This window comes from Tupaia chinensis, unplaced genomic scaffold (assembly GCF_000334495.1).
Source record: "Tupaia chinensis unplaced genomic scaffold, TupChi_1.0 Scaffold000208_1, whole genome shotgun sequence".
Classification (NCBI taxonomy): Eukaryota; Metazoa; Chordata; class Mammalia; order Scandentia; family Tupaiidae; genus Tupaia; species Tupaia belangeri.
In genome coordinates, this window is record NW_006159683.1 from 1,101,757 (window position 1) to 1,119,324 (window position 17,568).

At 37.8% G+C, this 17,568-nt stretch overlaps 1 protein-coding gene across 1 annotated transcript in view; it reads right to left on the bottom strand.

Annotated features, from left to right (window-relative positions):
* Window positions 1–17,568, bottom strand: part of GRIP1 (glutamate receptor interacting protein 1) — a 236,442-nt gene that overhangs the window by 69,835 nt on the left and 149,039 nt on the right. Inside the window, exons 12-15 of the mRNA XM_027771356.1 lie at window positions 17,173–17,328; window positions 16,360–16,515; window positions 8,510–8,696; window positions 7,784–7,929 (exon numbers count right to left, since the gene is read on the bottom strand). Coding sequence (XP_027627157.1) covers window positions 7,784–7,929; window positions 8,510–8,696; window positions 16,360–16,515; window positions 17,173–17,328 — 645 coding nt within the window. The remainder of the gene's footprint in view (window positions 1–7,783; window positions 7,930–8,509; window positions 8,697–16,359; window positions 16,516–17,172; window positions 17,329–17,568) is intronic.

Below are 17,568 nucleotides of genomic sequence, written 5' to 3' on the forward strand. Positions count from 1 at the left end.
CAGGAAGTGAACCCACACACATTTATCTATCCCTTGCGATGTGTAAACTTCCCATTTCTCAGCATGACTTGAGACAGATAAAATCAACTATTTCCACAGATAGATTTCAAAAAGACCGGCCAGTTTTAACATACTGGGGTCAAAAAAGATGAATTAGGTAAAAACCACGTAGGTGTACTTTGCTTCCTGACTGGAGGCATTGCAAGTGTCATAAATTTTTACTCCAAAAATATTTTTTTTCAATCTATGCAATATTTCACCCAATCTGTATCTTTTCTGAGTACTGACCACTCACCACTCTAACAACAGAAGGCTAATTACCATTTTTTGTCCACTCACAAAGTGACCATTTAAGAATTTGTGATTAGTATGCAGACTGGAACAAGAAAGTTTTGGGGAATGGCCAGGTTTTATTCCTATGCACCCATAACCAGTCTGCAGAGAAGGAAGAAAGAAACAAATACACACGAAGAAAGAGCATGAGATCTGGGAGACAAGTCTGTGCTTGACCTTGACAGTCCCTGATGTCTGGTTCTAGCCCCTCCTGGCTGCCAAACACAGGTTGTGCTTCTAGTAAATACTTCTCTGGCTAAACTAGCGGGAGTGCATTTCTCTTGCTTATCATAGAAAGATCTCTGATGGACATGTTGATTCTACCCAGGAAACAGGAGCTAGCAGAAAGCTACCACACAAGTGGTCACAGGATGGCAGGAGTAAATGATTTAATTATGTGAATAAAGCAACAAATGATTCATAAGTAAATGCATACAAAGCTTCACTGTTTACGGAACTCAGTTCATGCGTGTGCGACTGTTGTGCTTTCTTTTTAAGGAGAAAATTCTCTGAGAGGAAAAGGGAGCATACTGTATATCTGCATACACATACTGTGAATGTACATAACATTTGTCAGATGCTAAGCTTACAAAAGTGAGGTTTTTGGGCTGCACGGGCTGGGAAACACTCATTGAGAGCAGTTACTATAGCAACATTTGGCTTTTACACATTTTTCAGGCAAGGAACCTTGACCAAGATCAACATTGTTAATGACACAAGAGGAGCTATCAACATTTCCTGGAAAACTGTAATTGATCACTTTTGACTACAGAAAACTTGAAATACGCATAATGATGAACAAACATCAACTAATGAATCTCTCTGATCAAGCTGTGACTTCATTTTAATCTTTAAATGCCAACATGATTTATTCTCTATTTGCTATTTTTTTCCCTATATAATTATTTGGCTGTTAAAGCAAAGACATTTAATTTGAGGTCTCATAAAGAAATACTAGTAAAGAGGAAGAGATTCAATATTTGGGAAAACAACAGGTTTGGAGTAAGTAAATAGAATCTCAGAACAAATGATGTTTATTTTGTTAGACCCCCGTGTGGTTATTTTGTGCTTCCCTGGTCTTGCTTTATCTTTGTTAATACTGTAATTAAAAACACATTTGGGTAAACAAAATTTTCGTTCTTTCCAACTGGTCTGCTTTCTGCCTGAAGCATTTATTATTGGCACAGCGAGATAACTACCATATCATAATTCATCAACTTGGACACCCTTGTGAGCAACGTAAACGTTTAACTCCCACCCATGCAGGGAAAGGCACTAGGGGCTTTAGTGATGATGGCAAACACCATTTGATAGGTTTTTCACTGAGACATCTTTCCTGAACAAGTTGTGTTTTTTTCCAACAAGATAACATCACAGTTAAAGTAAAAACTTCAAGTAGTCATGATATTATTAATTACAGATCTGAATTTAACATGCAATATTAAACAAGATGGAATATAAATAGTGTATATGTTGTTATAGCTTTATAAAATCATAAAATTTTATATATCTAATAAAGGTTTTGGTAAAGGCACGTAAAAAATACAAACTTATTATAGTAAAAGTTCTGGTAAAGGCACGTAAAAAATACAAACTTATTTAGAGTGACCGCAACTGATCACAAGAGGAGACACCTGACGTCAGCTGGGTCAATCAGGTTCTTTCTCCTAGGAATCAGAAATTAGAACTGGCTGAGCACTTTAGCAAAGATGGGACAATCATGTACAAGAAAAAAGAACACTCAACTACAGAGACCAATGAAGATACGCAGAATTAAGCAGCACTGAGAGATCAGGAGTCTCAGAAAAACAGTGGGTATGATCTTAGTTCCTGATGTAAACTGAAGTTTCTTATCCTAGACTGTTAGAAAGCCAACTGTACCTCATTCATTCATTCATCAAGAACTGACAAGGCCTCTTGTATTGCAAACTCTATGTAGGGTGCTAGGGATATATTCATAAACAAAAAGTACAAGGACCCTGACTTCAGAGATTTTTCTACTGGAGAAGAGTGGCAATAAAGAAATAGATACACAACATAAGATCAGAGCATGAGAAGGGTATAAAAGAAGCATCCATCTGAGCAAGAGGACAGACAGAGATAGTCAGGGAAGGCTTCTTTGAGCAAATGAAATATGAACAAAGATTGAATAAAGTGAGTAAACCACACAACCATGTTAGGGAAGAACTGTCCAGGCAAAGGAAAAGCTATTGCAAAGATTCTTTGATAGGATTGTGTCTTCAGCATGCCAAGTGCAGCTAGGTCATTCTTCCTTATTCAAAGTCCTGCCATTCTTTTGAAATCTTACTACACAGATGATCCTTCCTCACTCACCCTGTATTGCCAATTCCCATTTCCCAAGATTGAATGAGCCCTGCCTCTTCTCTCCTTGACTTTAGCCACCCCCTACCTTGAGCCTTGCTTGTCCAACTCTGAAATTCTTCTAATGATAAGACATGCATGTATATGAGAGAGAGAGAGAGAGAGAGAGAGAGAGAGAGAGAACCCTTGATAGGGTCTTACTATGTTGTGATTCCCTTTCCATAGCTTTCCAGCTCCTTAGGATCCTGGGTGCCTGTGTGCACACCTGGCATGTATTCAAGCTGAATCAGGGTTATGGACCTGTGGTGCTTAGCCATGTGGCTTCAGCCTTGCAGGGCACTTGCACCACTAGCATGCTATAGAGACTTGGCCTTCTCTGAAATTCTAAATTCTAATGTCACTTTGATCTTAGTTTCCTACCTGTTGGCTCTCTCACCTTCTTCCTCTCACTATTCTAATTTTTCTTTCTAAAGATTGCCAGTTCTTTAAGTCCTCCATTTCTTTCCCATTTATCAGGCTAATTTTATATTGATGTGAATCCTTCTCCAACTTACATCCTTCCACAGGCAGTGTAGTACAGTGGTGAAGAGTGACCTTTGGGACCACACTGCTGGTGTTACCATTCTATCCCTACTATTAATTATGTGTACCTTAATCTAAGGAGAGAAATGTACCCTCTGCCATTGCTATTGTAAGGTTCAAATGATCTAATTTCATAAGTACTGTTATGATGATGGTTTTGTTATTATCATATTCATTCTCATGCTCTCCCAGCACATTTTGAGTCTCTTTGACTCAAGGATGTAGAACCATCTCAGGAAATCTGTATCTCTGGCACAACCTATTTTCTCTATTCTTCAACCTCTGCAGTTGAGGCCTCTTGACAAAAACAAAAACCTGCTTTGCCACCCTGGATGGCACTGCTCTAACCTTAAAGCTTCCAGACTGTCTGGTCTACCACCCACCCTGAAAAGCCCTTCACATGCTTCAGGTTGGTTTTCTCATTCCTAGCCCCCAGTTAGCTATTCCTAGCCCCATTTATTAATCCTTCATCATTCTTTTCAACTCCCCACACTGCTATTACCCCTACTTAATAATTCTTACATGAACAACTCAAACAGAGCTAAGAATGTATTTATATTCTCACATCTGTTTCTTCAAATTCACAGGAAGAGGTCTTCTCTCCTCTGTCCTAAACTATTATCTATTTATGTTTCAGTTGCCTCTTCCTTTCTCATTCTTTTAGACATTTGATTTTATCATGATCTCGTCTCTTTCTCATTCATTTAAGGCCTCAAACATGCTCATATTTCTCCGATCTTAACAAAACATGCAGGTGTAATGTGCCGTGCAAGAGAAGCTGGATCCTGCATGGTGACTGTGGCTTGAGTCTCTGCACAGTCAGCCTGACACATGCCAGGCACATGTGAGAGTGTCCAAGATCCAACAGGCTGGAGGACTACAGAAAGGGGATTGCCTTTTGACCAGACCTTGTGGGTGTTCCTCATGTCTCACTCTCTCACTGTCTCGGTCTCTCTTGTGTGTGCATACTTTACCCTGAATAAAGAAAAATACTATTTTTTAAAAAGCCACAAAAGAAAGCAAAATATTTCCTTTCTGAACTCTGAATCCCCTTCTTATCTTTTGTCCTACCTCTTATCTCTACAGCCAAATTTGTTGACCTTGCTAAAAGTCTTCTGGGACAAAACTGACCCTGGTTAAGAAGTACTGAGCAGAGAATATAAGGCAATATAAAAGAAGGAGAAGATGGGGCCAGCAGGTGATGTGGTGGTTAAGGTGCTGGACTCCCACAAGGCTGACTGAAGTTACAGTCTTCGACCTGGTGGCTTGCTTTCTCACTTACCCATTCTCTCCCTCTCTCTGTTTGTGGTCAAATTAAAAAATAAATAAAAATAACAAATAAAATTAAATTAAAAAAACAATTTTTTTTAAAAGTAGAAGATCAGGTTGTAAGAGCAGCAAGGAGTACATAACCAAATGTAACAGAAGTTCTAAAAAGAGGAGCCCACAGTAATCTACAGTCTCTTTCATCCATTCAATGCATTTTTCCTGCCAAATCCTCTTCTCAAACCCAATTCCTAGGCAGACAACAAGCATAGTTTGCCTGTACCTCTGACCCTTTACTCAGCTTCTTAACTGTCTGCAATCTGACTTTTGCCCCCGACAACCCTGAAGCTACTCTGGCAACATCTTTCTTCCTAATGGCCAAATCCAAAGGACATTTCCTGCCTAATGTCATTTGAATTCCTTACTACATCTTTAAGCTATTGATCATGACTTCTGCCTTGAAACTCTTCGGCTTCTTTTGGTTCACCTCTCAGTTCTCATACTGCATCTTTACCTCCTTTGCTAACATCTTTCCTCTTTAAATCTTACTAATCCTCAGGCAGAGTCCTCTCTTTGGTCTCTTTCTTATATCACTCTTTCTCCAATGATGTCCTTTATTCCAAGGACAATCCAATTAATAGCCACGGACATGCTGCTAACTCCTTGGTCCTCCAGACCCCCAATCCCAGGTTTGGGAGAAAATTCGTGCATTTTTCTGGGCACTTCTTTCTGCATTCTAATGGTAACACAAATTCAGCAAGTCTGATTTTATCTTTTCAGCAATTCTTTCTCTTGGCTATAAGTTATTTGAGGATATTGATCCTTTCTATTTTCTCTTTTACTAATCTGAACATAACCCAGAGTCTAGCACTTAGTAACTGACATTCAATCATTGTCTTTTGAATTAAAAAATGGATGTATGTACTTGTCTTTTTTTCTCTAGCGTTGGCAGTGGATTTGCAAACCCATGACTGAATTTGAACTCTTTTTGTTATCCCCAAATTTCCAGTTTTTCAGTCTTCTCCTCAGTTAGACATCGCTATCTATTTGCTCACTCTCACATTCCAGAATTCATCCAAGATCCCTTTTCTTTTCCTCATCTTCTCTGTCTGATCCATAAGCAAGTTCTGTTAGCCTTGCTTCGCCATGTCCTAAATTTCACTATTTGTTATTTATTTATTTATTTATTTATTTATTTATTTATTCTAAATTTCATTATTTGTCACCATCTCTAGCATTATCGCCTTGTCAAGCCATGATTATTCATCACCTGTCCAACTACTACAATCTCCTAACTGGTTTTTCTGCTCCTGTTATTTCTGTCCTTACATTTCAGAAGGCTCTTCCTAAAGTAGTCATCTTTCTACTGGCTGTTGCCTCTGCCTGGAATGCTTTTCTCTCAGATCTTTGAATGGCTGGCTTCTTCTTACCCTTCAGTCTTTGCTCCAATGTTACCTCTGTAGAGAATCATCCTATAAAAATAGCTCCCCCACAGGGATTCTCTAACTCTCTAGTCTTTTCTAACTCTCTAGTCTTTTATTTTTTTATTTTTTATTTTTGTTTTCCTCAATGCATTTGGAAGGGGACTTCAAATGTTTCTTGGAAACATGAAATCAAAGTATGAGTTTGTTTTGGCACAAAAAACCCTTGAAATCTATGTATAGATTTTTTTTTTTGAGAGGTTTTCGCTATAGGGCGCGCATGCTCGCCAGACAGACAGAGAGAGACATAGAGACAGAAAGTGAGAAATCACCCCCCGGGGAGATGGTCACACCGCAGTCCCTTCTCCTCCATTCTCCTCTCGGGATCTTGGGCACGCACGCACACGCACCCGACGTGAGTTCTAAGCCACCGGGTCCGGGACGCGAATCGTAGTCAATTACATGGGAGTCCAGCGACATAGCCATTACGCTAACTGCTGATTCCCTAGATTTTTCATAATATTCATTTTCCATGAACTTTTGAAGGCCCTTTGTGTTACTATCTAAATTTATATTGTTAATTTTAAAATTAACTTTCTGTGCTACTGCAATGTTAAACATCATGAAGACAGATTTATTTCCCTCCTTTCTTTTCTGTCTACTACATTTCTATTGTTTAGAGAACTAACTGGTTCACAGTAAAAGCTCAGCAAATATTTGTTGGAAAATGCAACCCCTGTGTCCAAATGACTATTACTAACTGGTAAATGTTACTGGGTCTGTGGGGTAGCATTTTACTGTGTGAAGGCAACTTTCTTAAAGGAGAACTAGCACCTACCTCTAAATTTGATACACTTACAAGCTTCTGACTAGAACTCCCTCTATGTTCAAAACTTTAGTTAGGCTCCTCTGAGCCCTCCTACTGTCTAGGTCTTGTCTTGGGTCTATTTGGTCTGTGAGCTCAATGTTACCAAGGATTTGGCTGAATCAGTTTAGCAAGAATCCTCCCCCTACCTTTAATAGCCAATCAAGTACTTTTTAGTAATTTTTTAAAAAATAATTATTTTATTTAACTTTATTTATTTATTTATTTGACCAGAGAAGGAAAGAGTAAGAGAAAGAGAGATAGAGAGGGAAAGTGAGAAAGCAAGTCACCAGATATATGACTCAAACCATGGTTGGCCATGTATGAGTCCAGTGCCATTAACTACCACCCCACCCGCCAGTCCCCCTTTTAGTAATTTTCCATCCAAACACTCCCTCACCTTGTCCATTGGCTATACATTCCCAGCTTCCCTGGCTGTATTTGGAGTTCAGTTTCCTCTTCTGTTGCAATACTCTTGACCCTTATTGCCATAGTTGTGAATAAAGTCTTCCTTGTCATTTTAAACAAATATCTGGTCTACTTTCTCTTTAACATTAAAGAATAAATATTTATGTACAGGGCTTATATAAATCTATCTATGAATTTTTATTGCTTTCTAGAGAACTTTGATATATTCTTTGTAGTGTGAAGGGTCAAAGAGAGGCTTTCCTTGTCTGTACACCTGAAGAATGTGGTTTCTCTAGCATGCAGGGGAAAGTCAGAAAGAATAAACAAAGGCTGTATTTTTTTTTATCACCTCTGTAGTGGCTATTAGTTATTCAATTTGTCACATTTATTTTCAGTTGTTCTTGTGGTGACATTTTAATGAATAATACAAAAACAATGTTCAATTCAAAATAACACCCTATACCTTCTAAACAAAAATATGTTCCATATATAAAAGAAAATAGTTTCCCCTCTGCCACAAAACCAAAATAATTCACATGCAGTCCACTCCTGACTCTGCCACTGACTTGAGATGATATGATTATACCTGCAACATCAAACTCGATTTCCAGTGTGACCTTGCTCGTGATCGAAGAGTCTCGGAGGAGCTGATTGGCTTCCTCGAAGGTGCTGTCTTCAGTTGGAATTCCATTAATGGCCATCACTCTGTCTCCAATCTGTAGCACCCCACATCTAATTTAGAACCATACATTAGAGGTTGTAGATAGAGTAAATAGTTATCAAACCAAGTGTGCCAAATCTACCTTTTTTGATATTTGCAAAATAGCATAACCATTTGGTCTTGCTTAGTCAATGCTGCGGGCATCATATTAGGTCAAATGCAATCAATGTTTTGTCCTCTCACATTTCATGATTACAGTAATAAAAAGGGAATCCTGGAGTCTCCCACAGAATCAATAATTCAAAACTATGGTATTGTTAGATTCTGATCTGAACTAATATTTAGTAATGATGAATGTTCCCATGGCAGAGAAATGATTAAAGTGTGAACTTCAGACTTTTGATATGGATTTTTCCCTTTTTAATTAATATAGGCTGTAGTCTCCTGATAGACAAAATCTGCTAGATAAAGGCATTCATACTCATTATTCTTCTCAAACCTGATCAAGAACATAAAGTGTTACTGTCAGAACAGAGTTCATTATGTCTTGCATTTCCTGCATTGAGCATTGTTCCATAATTTATTAGTCATTCACAGAGCCAACACTAGAAATGCAGACCAGAAAAGATGCTATGAAAGAAAGTGTCTCACCTCTCTGCTGGGCTGTCAGCTTCAATATAAGAAATCAGAGGAGGAGAAGAAAGAGTCTCTGTGGCAAACACGCTGCCCTGCAGTTGGATCCCAAATCCTGTGACAGGATCTGCTGTCAGAACAACCTCTGTGGTTTCGGTGTGAACAACCTGCCCAGCCAAGCCCACCGTGCTAGAGGCTAAAGACACTAGAGGAACAAACACAAAAAAGAATGACTTTATGTTGGAGCAAGCACTAGGAATATCAATTTCCAAAATAGATATGTCTCTGATAAAAGCTCATTGGCAATAGTGGAAGGTTACGTTCTGGTCTTCTAGCAAAACGTTTAACAGGAGTTGAACAGGATTAATGAACCTTCCCAATATTTGAGACATGCCAGTCACAACACCAGTGTAGCTCATTATGCCCCTGCTTTTCAAATCTGTCAGAGTATGGAGTATGGCCTTGCAGTCAGGTACATGGGTCCTAGTCCTGGTGCTTCCACTAAGCAGCGGCCGGGGACATTGGCATAAGTCATTTTGTCTCTCTGTGTTTAGATATCCTATCTAGGAAAGAGGGAGTTGAGCTGGCTCTCCTAACGTGTTTTTGTTTGTTTGTTTGTTTGTTTGTTTTTTCACTCTAGCCATTTGTACTTAAGTTTTATTGATCTTCTCCTTTGAAGTAACAATTAATGTAAGTAAGTGTGGTCTTGAGAGTGGCAAGGCTATACTTATTCTCAACCTTCATCTAGCAGTGGGATAGCATCAAAGATTTTAATGAACTTCTTTAAAAAATCTCTGAGACTAGCAGATGTACCACCTATATGAGTGGGAGAAAGACAGACTTATTTTGATTTTGACAGAGTCTCCCCATATTGGGATCCTCTTGTCCCAGCCTCTCAGCTAGCAGAACCACAGGTCCATGCCACCACTTCAATCTGCTTGGGTAGCCCAAGTGTCCCAGGTGGACTCATCCTTTGAGTAGCAGTGTCTTAGCAGTGTGCACCTCTGTCACTGGGTTCTGGTATCAGAGATTCTGAATCTCGTGATTTTCTGTACTCATATACTCTATGCTCTTGGTAATGCCCTGTCAACTCCACTATAATGACTACAATAAGTTGATGAAGAGTGCTTGGGAAAGTCACTCCAAAGCCACATTACTCTCCATTTGGCCCTGGGTTCCTTTATTGTGTAATATTTTGGCATCTTGCAGGATTCTTCACAGGCCTGGCTTCTAAACAACAACAAATCTCATTGGTACATTCTACCCTTATAAGGATCAAAGTTTACTTCATTTTCTGCAAGACTGAAAAGATCCAATCATTTGACAAGAGTTCCATAAGCAACATTCTCCTCAACCTTAGTTTCTCTAATATTATTATTTGTTTTCTTTTCTGTATTTTTCCTACTTTGGAAAGATGTATCCCTCCTTTCATTTCAAGGCTAACTCCTTGTATAGCATTTCTACCTCTCCTATGACATATGTGCTGAAACAAACAAACAAACAAAAAAGTTCTGGATGCTTTCCCAAATTTTTCTATACTCACTCCTCTAGTTTTCCAACTTGTCTATAGATTTGTATTGATTCTAAAACGTCTTAAAATTTGGCTTCTTCCTTTACCCTGTACTGAAACTTCTCTCACCAAGGCTTCCTGGTTGCCCAAATCAATGGCTTCATTTGCTCTAGTTACTTGGCAGTAATTGGCTTTGAAACCATTGTTTTCTTTCTGAATTGCTCTCTAATTTTCCATGCAACTTTGTTCTCAGTTTCTTGCTTTTTCAGCCCTCGCCAGTTCTTTTGCTTCCTCCTGTACTTGAACCAGAGTCGCTCATGGGTCTGTGCTGTGTGTTTTCTACTTTCATTCTTTCCCTCATTCATTTCCAATGCATCTATAATAAGACCTCTGTGTTCATCTTCTTAAATATGTTTCCCTGATTTCTGGTTCTAGTTTCTAGCTTGATAGATATCTCAATCACAGACATGTCTCCTGACTCTTCAAACTCCGCGTTTTCATATCGACATAATCACCTTCCTTATCTTATGGCCACCATCATTTTTATCAATGGGACCATCAGGTTTATAGTTCTCAAGGCTTGAACATACAACTCCCCATTTTCTCAAATTCAATGGGTTGCTAAGTCCTTTGAGGATGAGTACTGAAATATACTTCATATATACTTCATATAAATTTTCTTTTCCCTTATTAATTTTAGTATTTTAATTCAGGCTCTTATTATTTTTAATTATATATATATATCCTTTCAAGCTTAATGCTTTCTAGGTATTATTGCTAGATAACATTTTCCTTTATCATAACACCTCAACTTATCTATTCTCCCCGAGTATGGCCTCACAGTCACTTCTATAGATTACTGTGTAGACTTTTAACCAGTGCCTCTGATTTTTGTCTTATGCTAAGAGTCTTCAACTTGCTGCAGAGTGGCCTTATTAATCTCCCTGTTTAGAATTTTTCAGTGGCTTCATATTTCCTAGAGAACAAATGTCTCACCCACAGCAGGGCACATGAGAACCCACATACATTCATTTTATTTTGCAAATCCAGTTTCTCGTTTCTCTACACTCCCATCATAGGCCACGAACTCCAGTCCTGCTTGTGCAATCTGCACCTTTGCCTATACTGCATCCTCTGCCCTTCTATCCCTTCTCCTGGGTTTTCAACGTCTTTTTTCCAGCTCTATCCAGGTAGAATCAGGTATTTATTTTTCTACATTTTCCATATTTCTCGTATGTAGACCTATTTTAGTGTTTTATCGCATTTCATTTGCCTGTCTCTCCACTTGACTTGAAGTTCTTGAAAGGCTGGAACCAGATCTTTCAATCTCTAAAATCCTAGTGCCTGGAACAGTCACACCTGCTGAAGAGGTGTGGAATGAATCACATTTTGTGCTATCATCTACATTTTCCTCGTTGGGACCAACACTTCCTGTAGATGCAGCTGAGCTGTCCTAAAAAACTAGAAGTAGAAATCCTTCTTCAGGACTCAAGCTTTTTAATGTGGTCGTAATTGACAAGTCAGTAGGGTGAGGTGAACCATTTATGCAGGAGGAACAAGGAAAAAAATCTACTTCTCCTTAAGAAGCACCATCATCCTTCTGCCTCAGCTCTCCTAAGGTTAAAGTAGCCTGCAGTGGGGGGTAAAGGCAGCCGCCACAATTCCAAAGTCCGACATATGAGTTAGCATGTTAATTCAGATGCTATTTTCTAGTGTAGCTTCACTGATGTCAAGAGTACTTTGCTCTCAAGACCTTACTATTTTCTACTGTGGCAAAAAAATCATTAGAAGATTCCATTTCCATAGGCAAGAACTTAGAGAGCTGTGTTTCTTTCCAGTTCTTTCTCACAGCAGATAGGAGTACAATGTCAGTACATTGTCTATGGGGCAAGTTACTTCTATACATCTTCTAAGTCACTTAGAAGCTTTTTGAACTTCAACAGAAATACTCTTCCTGTGGATCTTTCTATAGGTTTACATGAAAAAATTTTCTTTCTTTTTTTTTTTTGTTTGCTATAGGAATCTTTCTATAGGTTTACATGAAAACATTTTCTTTCTTTTTTTTTTGTTTGCTATAGGGCTTCCCAGAAATATTCAGAGAGATATTTGAATTTTGTGTATGTGTGCACTCATACCTGGCCATTAGTCAAGCTGTAGTTCAGTGATGGGCTTGAATACACAGTTGGCCATGTGGGATCCAGCCACTTCAACCTTTATACCACTTAGGTTTATATTAATAATTTTTCTTTGAGTTCTCATTTTGGTATTGATTTTTGGACTACTTAATTGGAGTTAAAAATTGCTTTCGAATCTTTAAGACAATTGTTCATAATCTTCACCAAGAAAGAATCAAGAAGAAACGGATCAATTGATATTAGTAAATGGTGGGATTAAATTAGCTTTCGTAAAGGCTTTTTCCAAGGAGAGACATACAACATTTTTTGGAACAGAGAAAGGAGTTGGGGAATTTCATTCTACAGAAGATTTTGAAAATAGAAATAAGTACTAGTTAGAGTAGATATCATCTATATAAGTTCTATCTGAAGAAAGTTGAGGTGATAGAAATTATTATGAAATTTATTATTTAAATTAAATTTATATATGATACATTGCATTTATAATGATTTGAAGTTATAGTCTATATATCGGAAGTGTAGGGTTATATTACATAATTTAGGATATTAAAATTAACTCTGAAACTTACAAAGTCCTCTGACACATTGGAATCTTTCTCTTGAAACGGTAAAATTTCATTTGAAATTATATGTATTGATTACTGACACACTGTAAAATCTTCAAAACTACTACAAGGCATAAAAAAGATAAATAGTAGATTTAAAGATGACGAGCTGAAAGAAAAACAACCAATATTATTTAGAGGAGAACAAGATGAGAGCTTGATTATCCTACTTCATTAATGTGGCCAACCAGCAAAAGAAAATAATTATGATTTACAAGGTACAACCCAGTAGTTTAAACTTTTGTATGATGGATTCCCTTTCCAATGGCAGAAAGTCCTACAAGATATTCAGTCAGCACTAAGCTGTGAGCTTCTGGCTCTGACTGGAGGTGTGTCTACTTCTCAAAGTGAAGATGGAAATGGCTCAATTGCTGACCCCCCCATGTCTGAATCCTGCTAACTGGTGTGTGCTGAAGTTATGCTCAGGATTCATGTCTGTTCTATTCTGTTGCCATTCACACACGGAGGGTTCTGTTCACAACTCTCCAGGTTTGCAAGGAATGGCTGTATTTTTGTCCATGTTTGCCTTTCCAACTGTAAGGAAGGGCAGGAGCAGCCAAAGACAACTTGGATAATGTGTTTTTATTCTTTGATCCGTAATTTGAGACTTCTGTCTTTAATGTCTAATCAGAGTCAACCTGCTGTAGATCCAACACACAATGTGTCACATGATCCAGTTTAGTAGAGCAGTAGAGCTGCTCAACAGCTCCCTTCTCCAATGTCTCCCTCAAGGGCTCCCTTCATGGTCACTTATAAAAGCTTACCATTATGCTGCCTTTATGTTCCGTTCTTTTTTCAGGGGTTGACGGAAAGGACCAGAGAAGTTGTTAGGTTTTTTCATCTTCTTTCTTTTAACTCTTTTTGATGGCACCCTCCCTAGTAGTAAGTGATGATAACAAAAGACGCAAAGACCATTCTGGAAATCAGTTCTAACTGCTTTTCCTGGCTGCAATGGAGGCAGACTGAGAACAACAAGCAGTCTCTGTACTGGCTCTGTGTACAGGCGCAAGAAGCAGAAAGCAAAGGAGTTAGCTAGATTACTGCTTAGTCATTCTGACAGGACAAGGGGGAAATGGGGCTCAGGAAAAAGCCTTGGCCTCTGTGGAATAAAAGGGACAGACCAGGCAGCATGGGGAAGGCCAGTAAGATTCCAGAAGAGGGGATAAGAGGATTCCCTCTATGACATGTCTCTCAAACCTCCCTGGGCTTTGTGACACTTCTCAAAGTCCAGTGCTCTGTATAGTCATCATTCTTCCTGTGAAACAAACATAGTACCTTCCTGCTTTAATCCTTGTAACAGGTTTTTCAGAGACTTCTTATATCTTCTCCGTTAGTCAATGATAAAGAATATATTAATATTTATGTGAGAAGATTTCATTCTTCCTCTGGCCATGTCCTTACTTTGTACTGGAAACACATGTAAGAATCTTTCTGTTTTGCAAGCTCTGGCCTCAACTCATTATCAATACAACAAAAAGACTCTTTATTATATTTGTGACTTTTGCCATGATTCACCATCCATACAAATGACCTGGTTGTTATGGAAACATAAGTATTAGAAAGGGGGCAGCGAATGGTGGCACAGAATAAAGACATAAATAAAGTGGTGGAAATAAACCACCGTGTAGTGAGAGTGGCAATACAACTTTTATTATCAGTTGTTTGGGAAGACTTTCACATCTCGTGTGACCATACCAAACTTAAACAATAAAGAAAAGAAAAGAAAAAAGAAAAAAAGAAAGAAAATGAAAGGAAAGGAAAGACAAGAAAATAAATTCTCCATTGTTTTTTGGTTTATATGTTTCTGAATTTGAAATACGATTTTTTTAGACCTTTTTAAAGTGGGATTACAAGTTCACAGCATTTTAGACTTTGTTGTTTGATTAAAATATAAAATGTAGATGATCTTCTGAGACATATTTATAAACATTATTATGTAAATCATCAGTGAGCTCCGGCGACCAATGTCTACAGCAAACACAAATAACTAGATATTTCTCGAACATGGACTCTGTTCATATTTCAACTATGCTGATTAAGGTGAGAATTTATGAGTTAGTTATGAATATTAGTGATAATGTGGCCTCAGCTTGGTTTTCCTAATCCAAAATTTAAGATGTGTAAATATCAACCTGAGATAACCAAACAAATTATCATTCATTTGTATTCACTAATGGCCTTTATCACCATAGCAAGTCTTACCTAACACAAACAAATGGTGAGCTTTTAGCAGAAGTATAAACATTGACAAATTTGTTCTAATTATTCTTTGCTGAGGGCTATTAGCCATGACTACCTGAAGGCATCATACATGAAAAAATTTATATACAAATATCTATTGCAAATCCTGAAGACATTGTATGAAGACTCAATACTTGCATATTATGCCAAAGTAAAATCACTGTGAAAAATGCCTAACTTTGAGAGTAACGTCAACAGGTTTTCACATGTAACAATTCATATCCAACAATATAATAGCTAGCTTCTTACAACAGGTAACAATGAAAGAGTGCTTAGTATTTACCAGATACTGTTCTAGCACAAATATACAAAGGGACTTCAAGAAGCTTGTGGGAAGATGGAACTAAAGTACAGGTTTATTTTGGCGCAAAATAAAAATTAAAATCCATTCATAGTTTTTTCATAATATGCATCTCCCATGAACTTTTTAAGATTATCTCGGGTACATATTAGTGTATATATATGTATATATATATATACATATATATATATTCATTCAGACTGTAAAAATTATGTGATTATGATGAGAAATTATGATCTCTCCTAACAGAAAAAAAAATGGACAAGTGATAAATGTTTTTTCTTGGTTGAGGTGTTCAATCACCCCTATTTTTCTTTATGCATACAACCAATACCCCAAAGCAAATAGTCATCTATATTCTCCTAGTCTTTCATAGGAAATATGTTGTACTGACTGTCATAGAAGATAGTATTTCCAAAAATCATAGTTGAAATTCCTAGACTTGAGGATGCATGTTGCAAAAAGGCCCTCCAAAGCCACAGAGGGTAATAAATATATGTTAGAGCAGTAATTCTCAATCAGATAAGCTCATGAAAATGTGGGGAGTGAGACATGTTGAGATATTGTTTGAAAAGAAATGCTCAGAATTGCTGCCTTTTTGGGAGAGGTTATAAAATATAATTTAGAATGAAATTTGCAATAACATTAAACAATGCATGAGATTCCTATATTTATGAAAAGGAGGTACAGTTTCACAAAATTGCTCTGGAGAGTAAGATATTAAGAACAAAGGTTTCATGTGCAAAGTATCCAGGATATATAGAAGGAATCTTAAAGAGAAAGATCACATCTTTGGTTGTGACTGACATCAAAAAAATAAAAAGGAAGAAAAAAAATCTTAGAAGTAGTATGAACTAATTCAGTCTGAAATTATATTGAGTGTAACCATTATCACAGAAATAATGAGCATCATGTCCATGGTTTGGGCACAGAGCTGTCAGCCACTTAGTGTTTTCCTGATCATTTAGACACTGTAAAACACTCTTCCTGTACGTTTCAGTATTTTGGAGACTCCAACTCCCATACACCCAGGCATTTTCTCCAGCCCAAATGATGCTGGCTGGTGTTTCACTTACATGAGCTTTTGAAGTCTTTCTTTTTCAGTCTCCTCCTCATCATGGTTCCACGTGGACTAGTGGAGTAGAGGCTTCGAGGTAAAGTCCCCATGTTGAGGGAACTCAGGCTGTACGCACTCATGGAGGTAGGAGAGAAGGATGAAGACACCAAAGCTGCTGTAAGAGAGAAAAGACTTGGCACAGCATTCTCAGGTGGGACGTGAGCCCACCACACTTGCCAGCCAGTAAGACTCCAGAAAGACAAACATGCTGCATAGCAATGGCAAGAAGGATCCTAGCCAGACAGAGACCAGGCCTCAGGAGCCATGAGACAGTACTTTTGATCTCAGAGTTATGAAAGCCTATAAATGCTGCAGGGCAGCAAGATCCTTATTAACACATAGGAACACAGACAGACTCTGAATTTTGCTTTAGACAAAATTTTAAAAAAATTTTGTTAAAACAAGTTTCTTGATAACGCAATACATCAGACACATGATCTCATTTTCATAAATACTTTCTACATGAATTTCATTAGTGATTCCATATACACACGTAACTGAGAACATTGAGCTCTATATAATATTCTGAACTGTTATTTTGTGAACCATGTAGAAAACATTGAGAATATTTACATCCTTTCCTAAAGATAAATGTCTTCAGAAAGAAAAGTCTTAGGTGATGCCAGAAATGATCATTTGCTACTACAAAACAAAACAAAGCAAAACGAAACAACATGACACTCATGAAGCTAAATGTAATGAATTAGAGGAGGAAGGGTGGAAAGAATATAATTTAAATAAAAGACCAAGAAGAGAAAGCCTGGAACATTACGAGGGCTGTTTGGAGGAGGCGCTTTCGGGACTGTCAGGGCTGGCACTCTGCAATGGTCAGGATGATACGTGTTATAGTGATGGTTGGTGTGAAGGCTGCAGTGGTTGCTGGCCCAGGAATCCCAGGTAAGTTGCCTGTCGCTCCTCTGAATTTTCACTGCCCATATGAAGTGATGATGAGAAATAAGAAAAAAACAAAGAACCAAACAAAAGAAAAAAAGAAAAAAAAAGTAACTGAATTGCACAAATAAAATGTATAACAAAAATGAAAGCTGCTAGCAAAACAAGACAAAACAAAACAAAAAACTTCTTGGCTTTGCCCTTTTCTCAGTGGTCAGCAAAGGAGATGATTAACATCAGGGATGGAAACTTCATCTTCCCAAGAATAATGCATGTC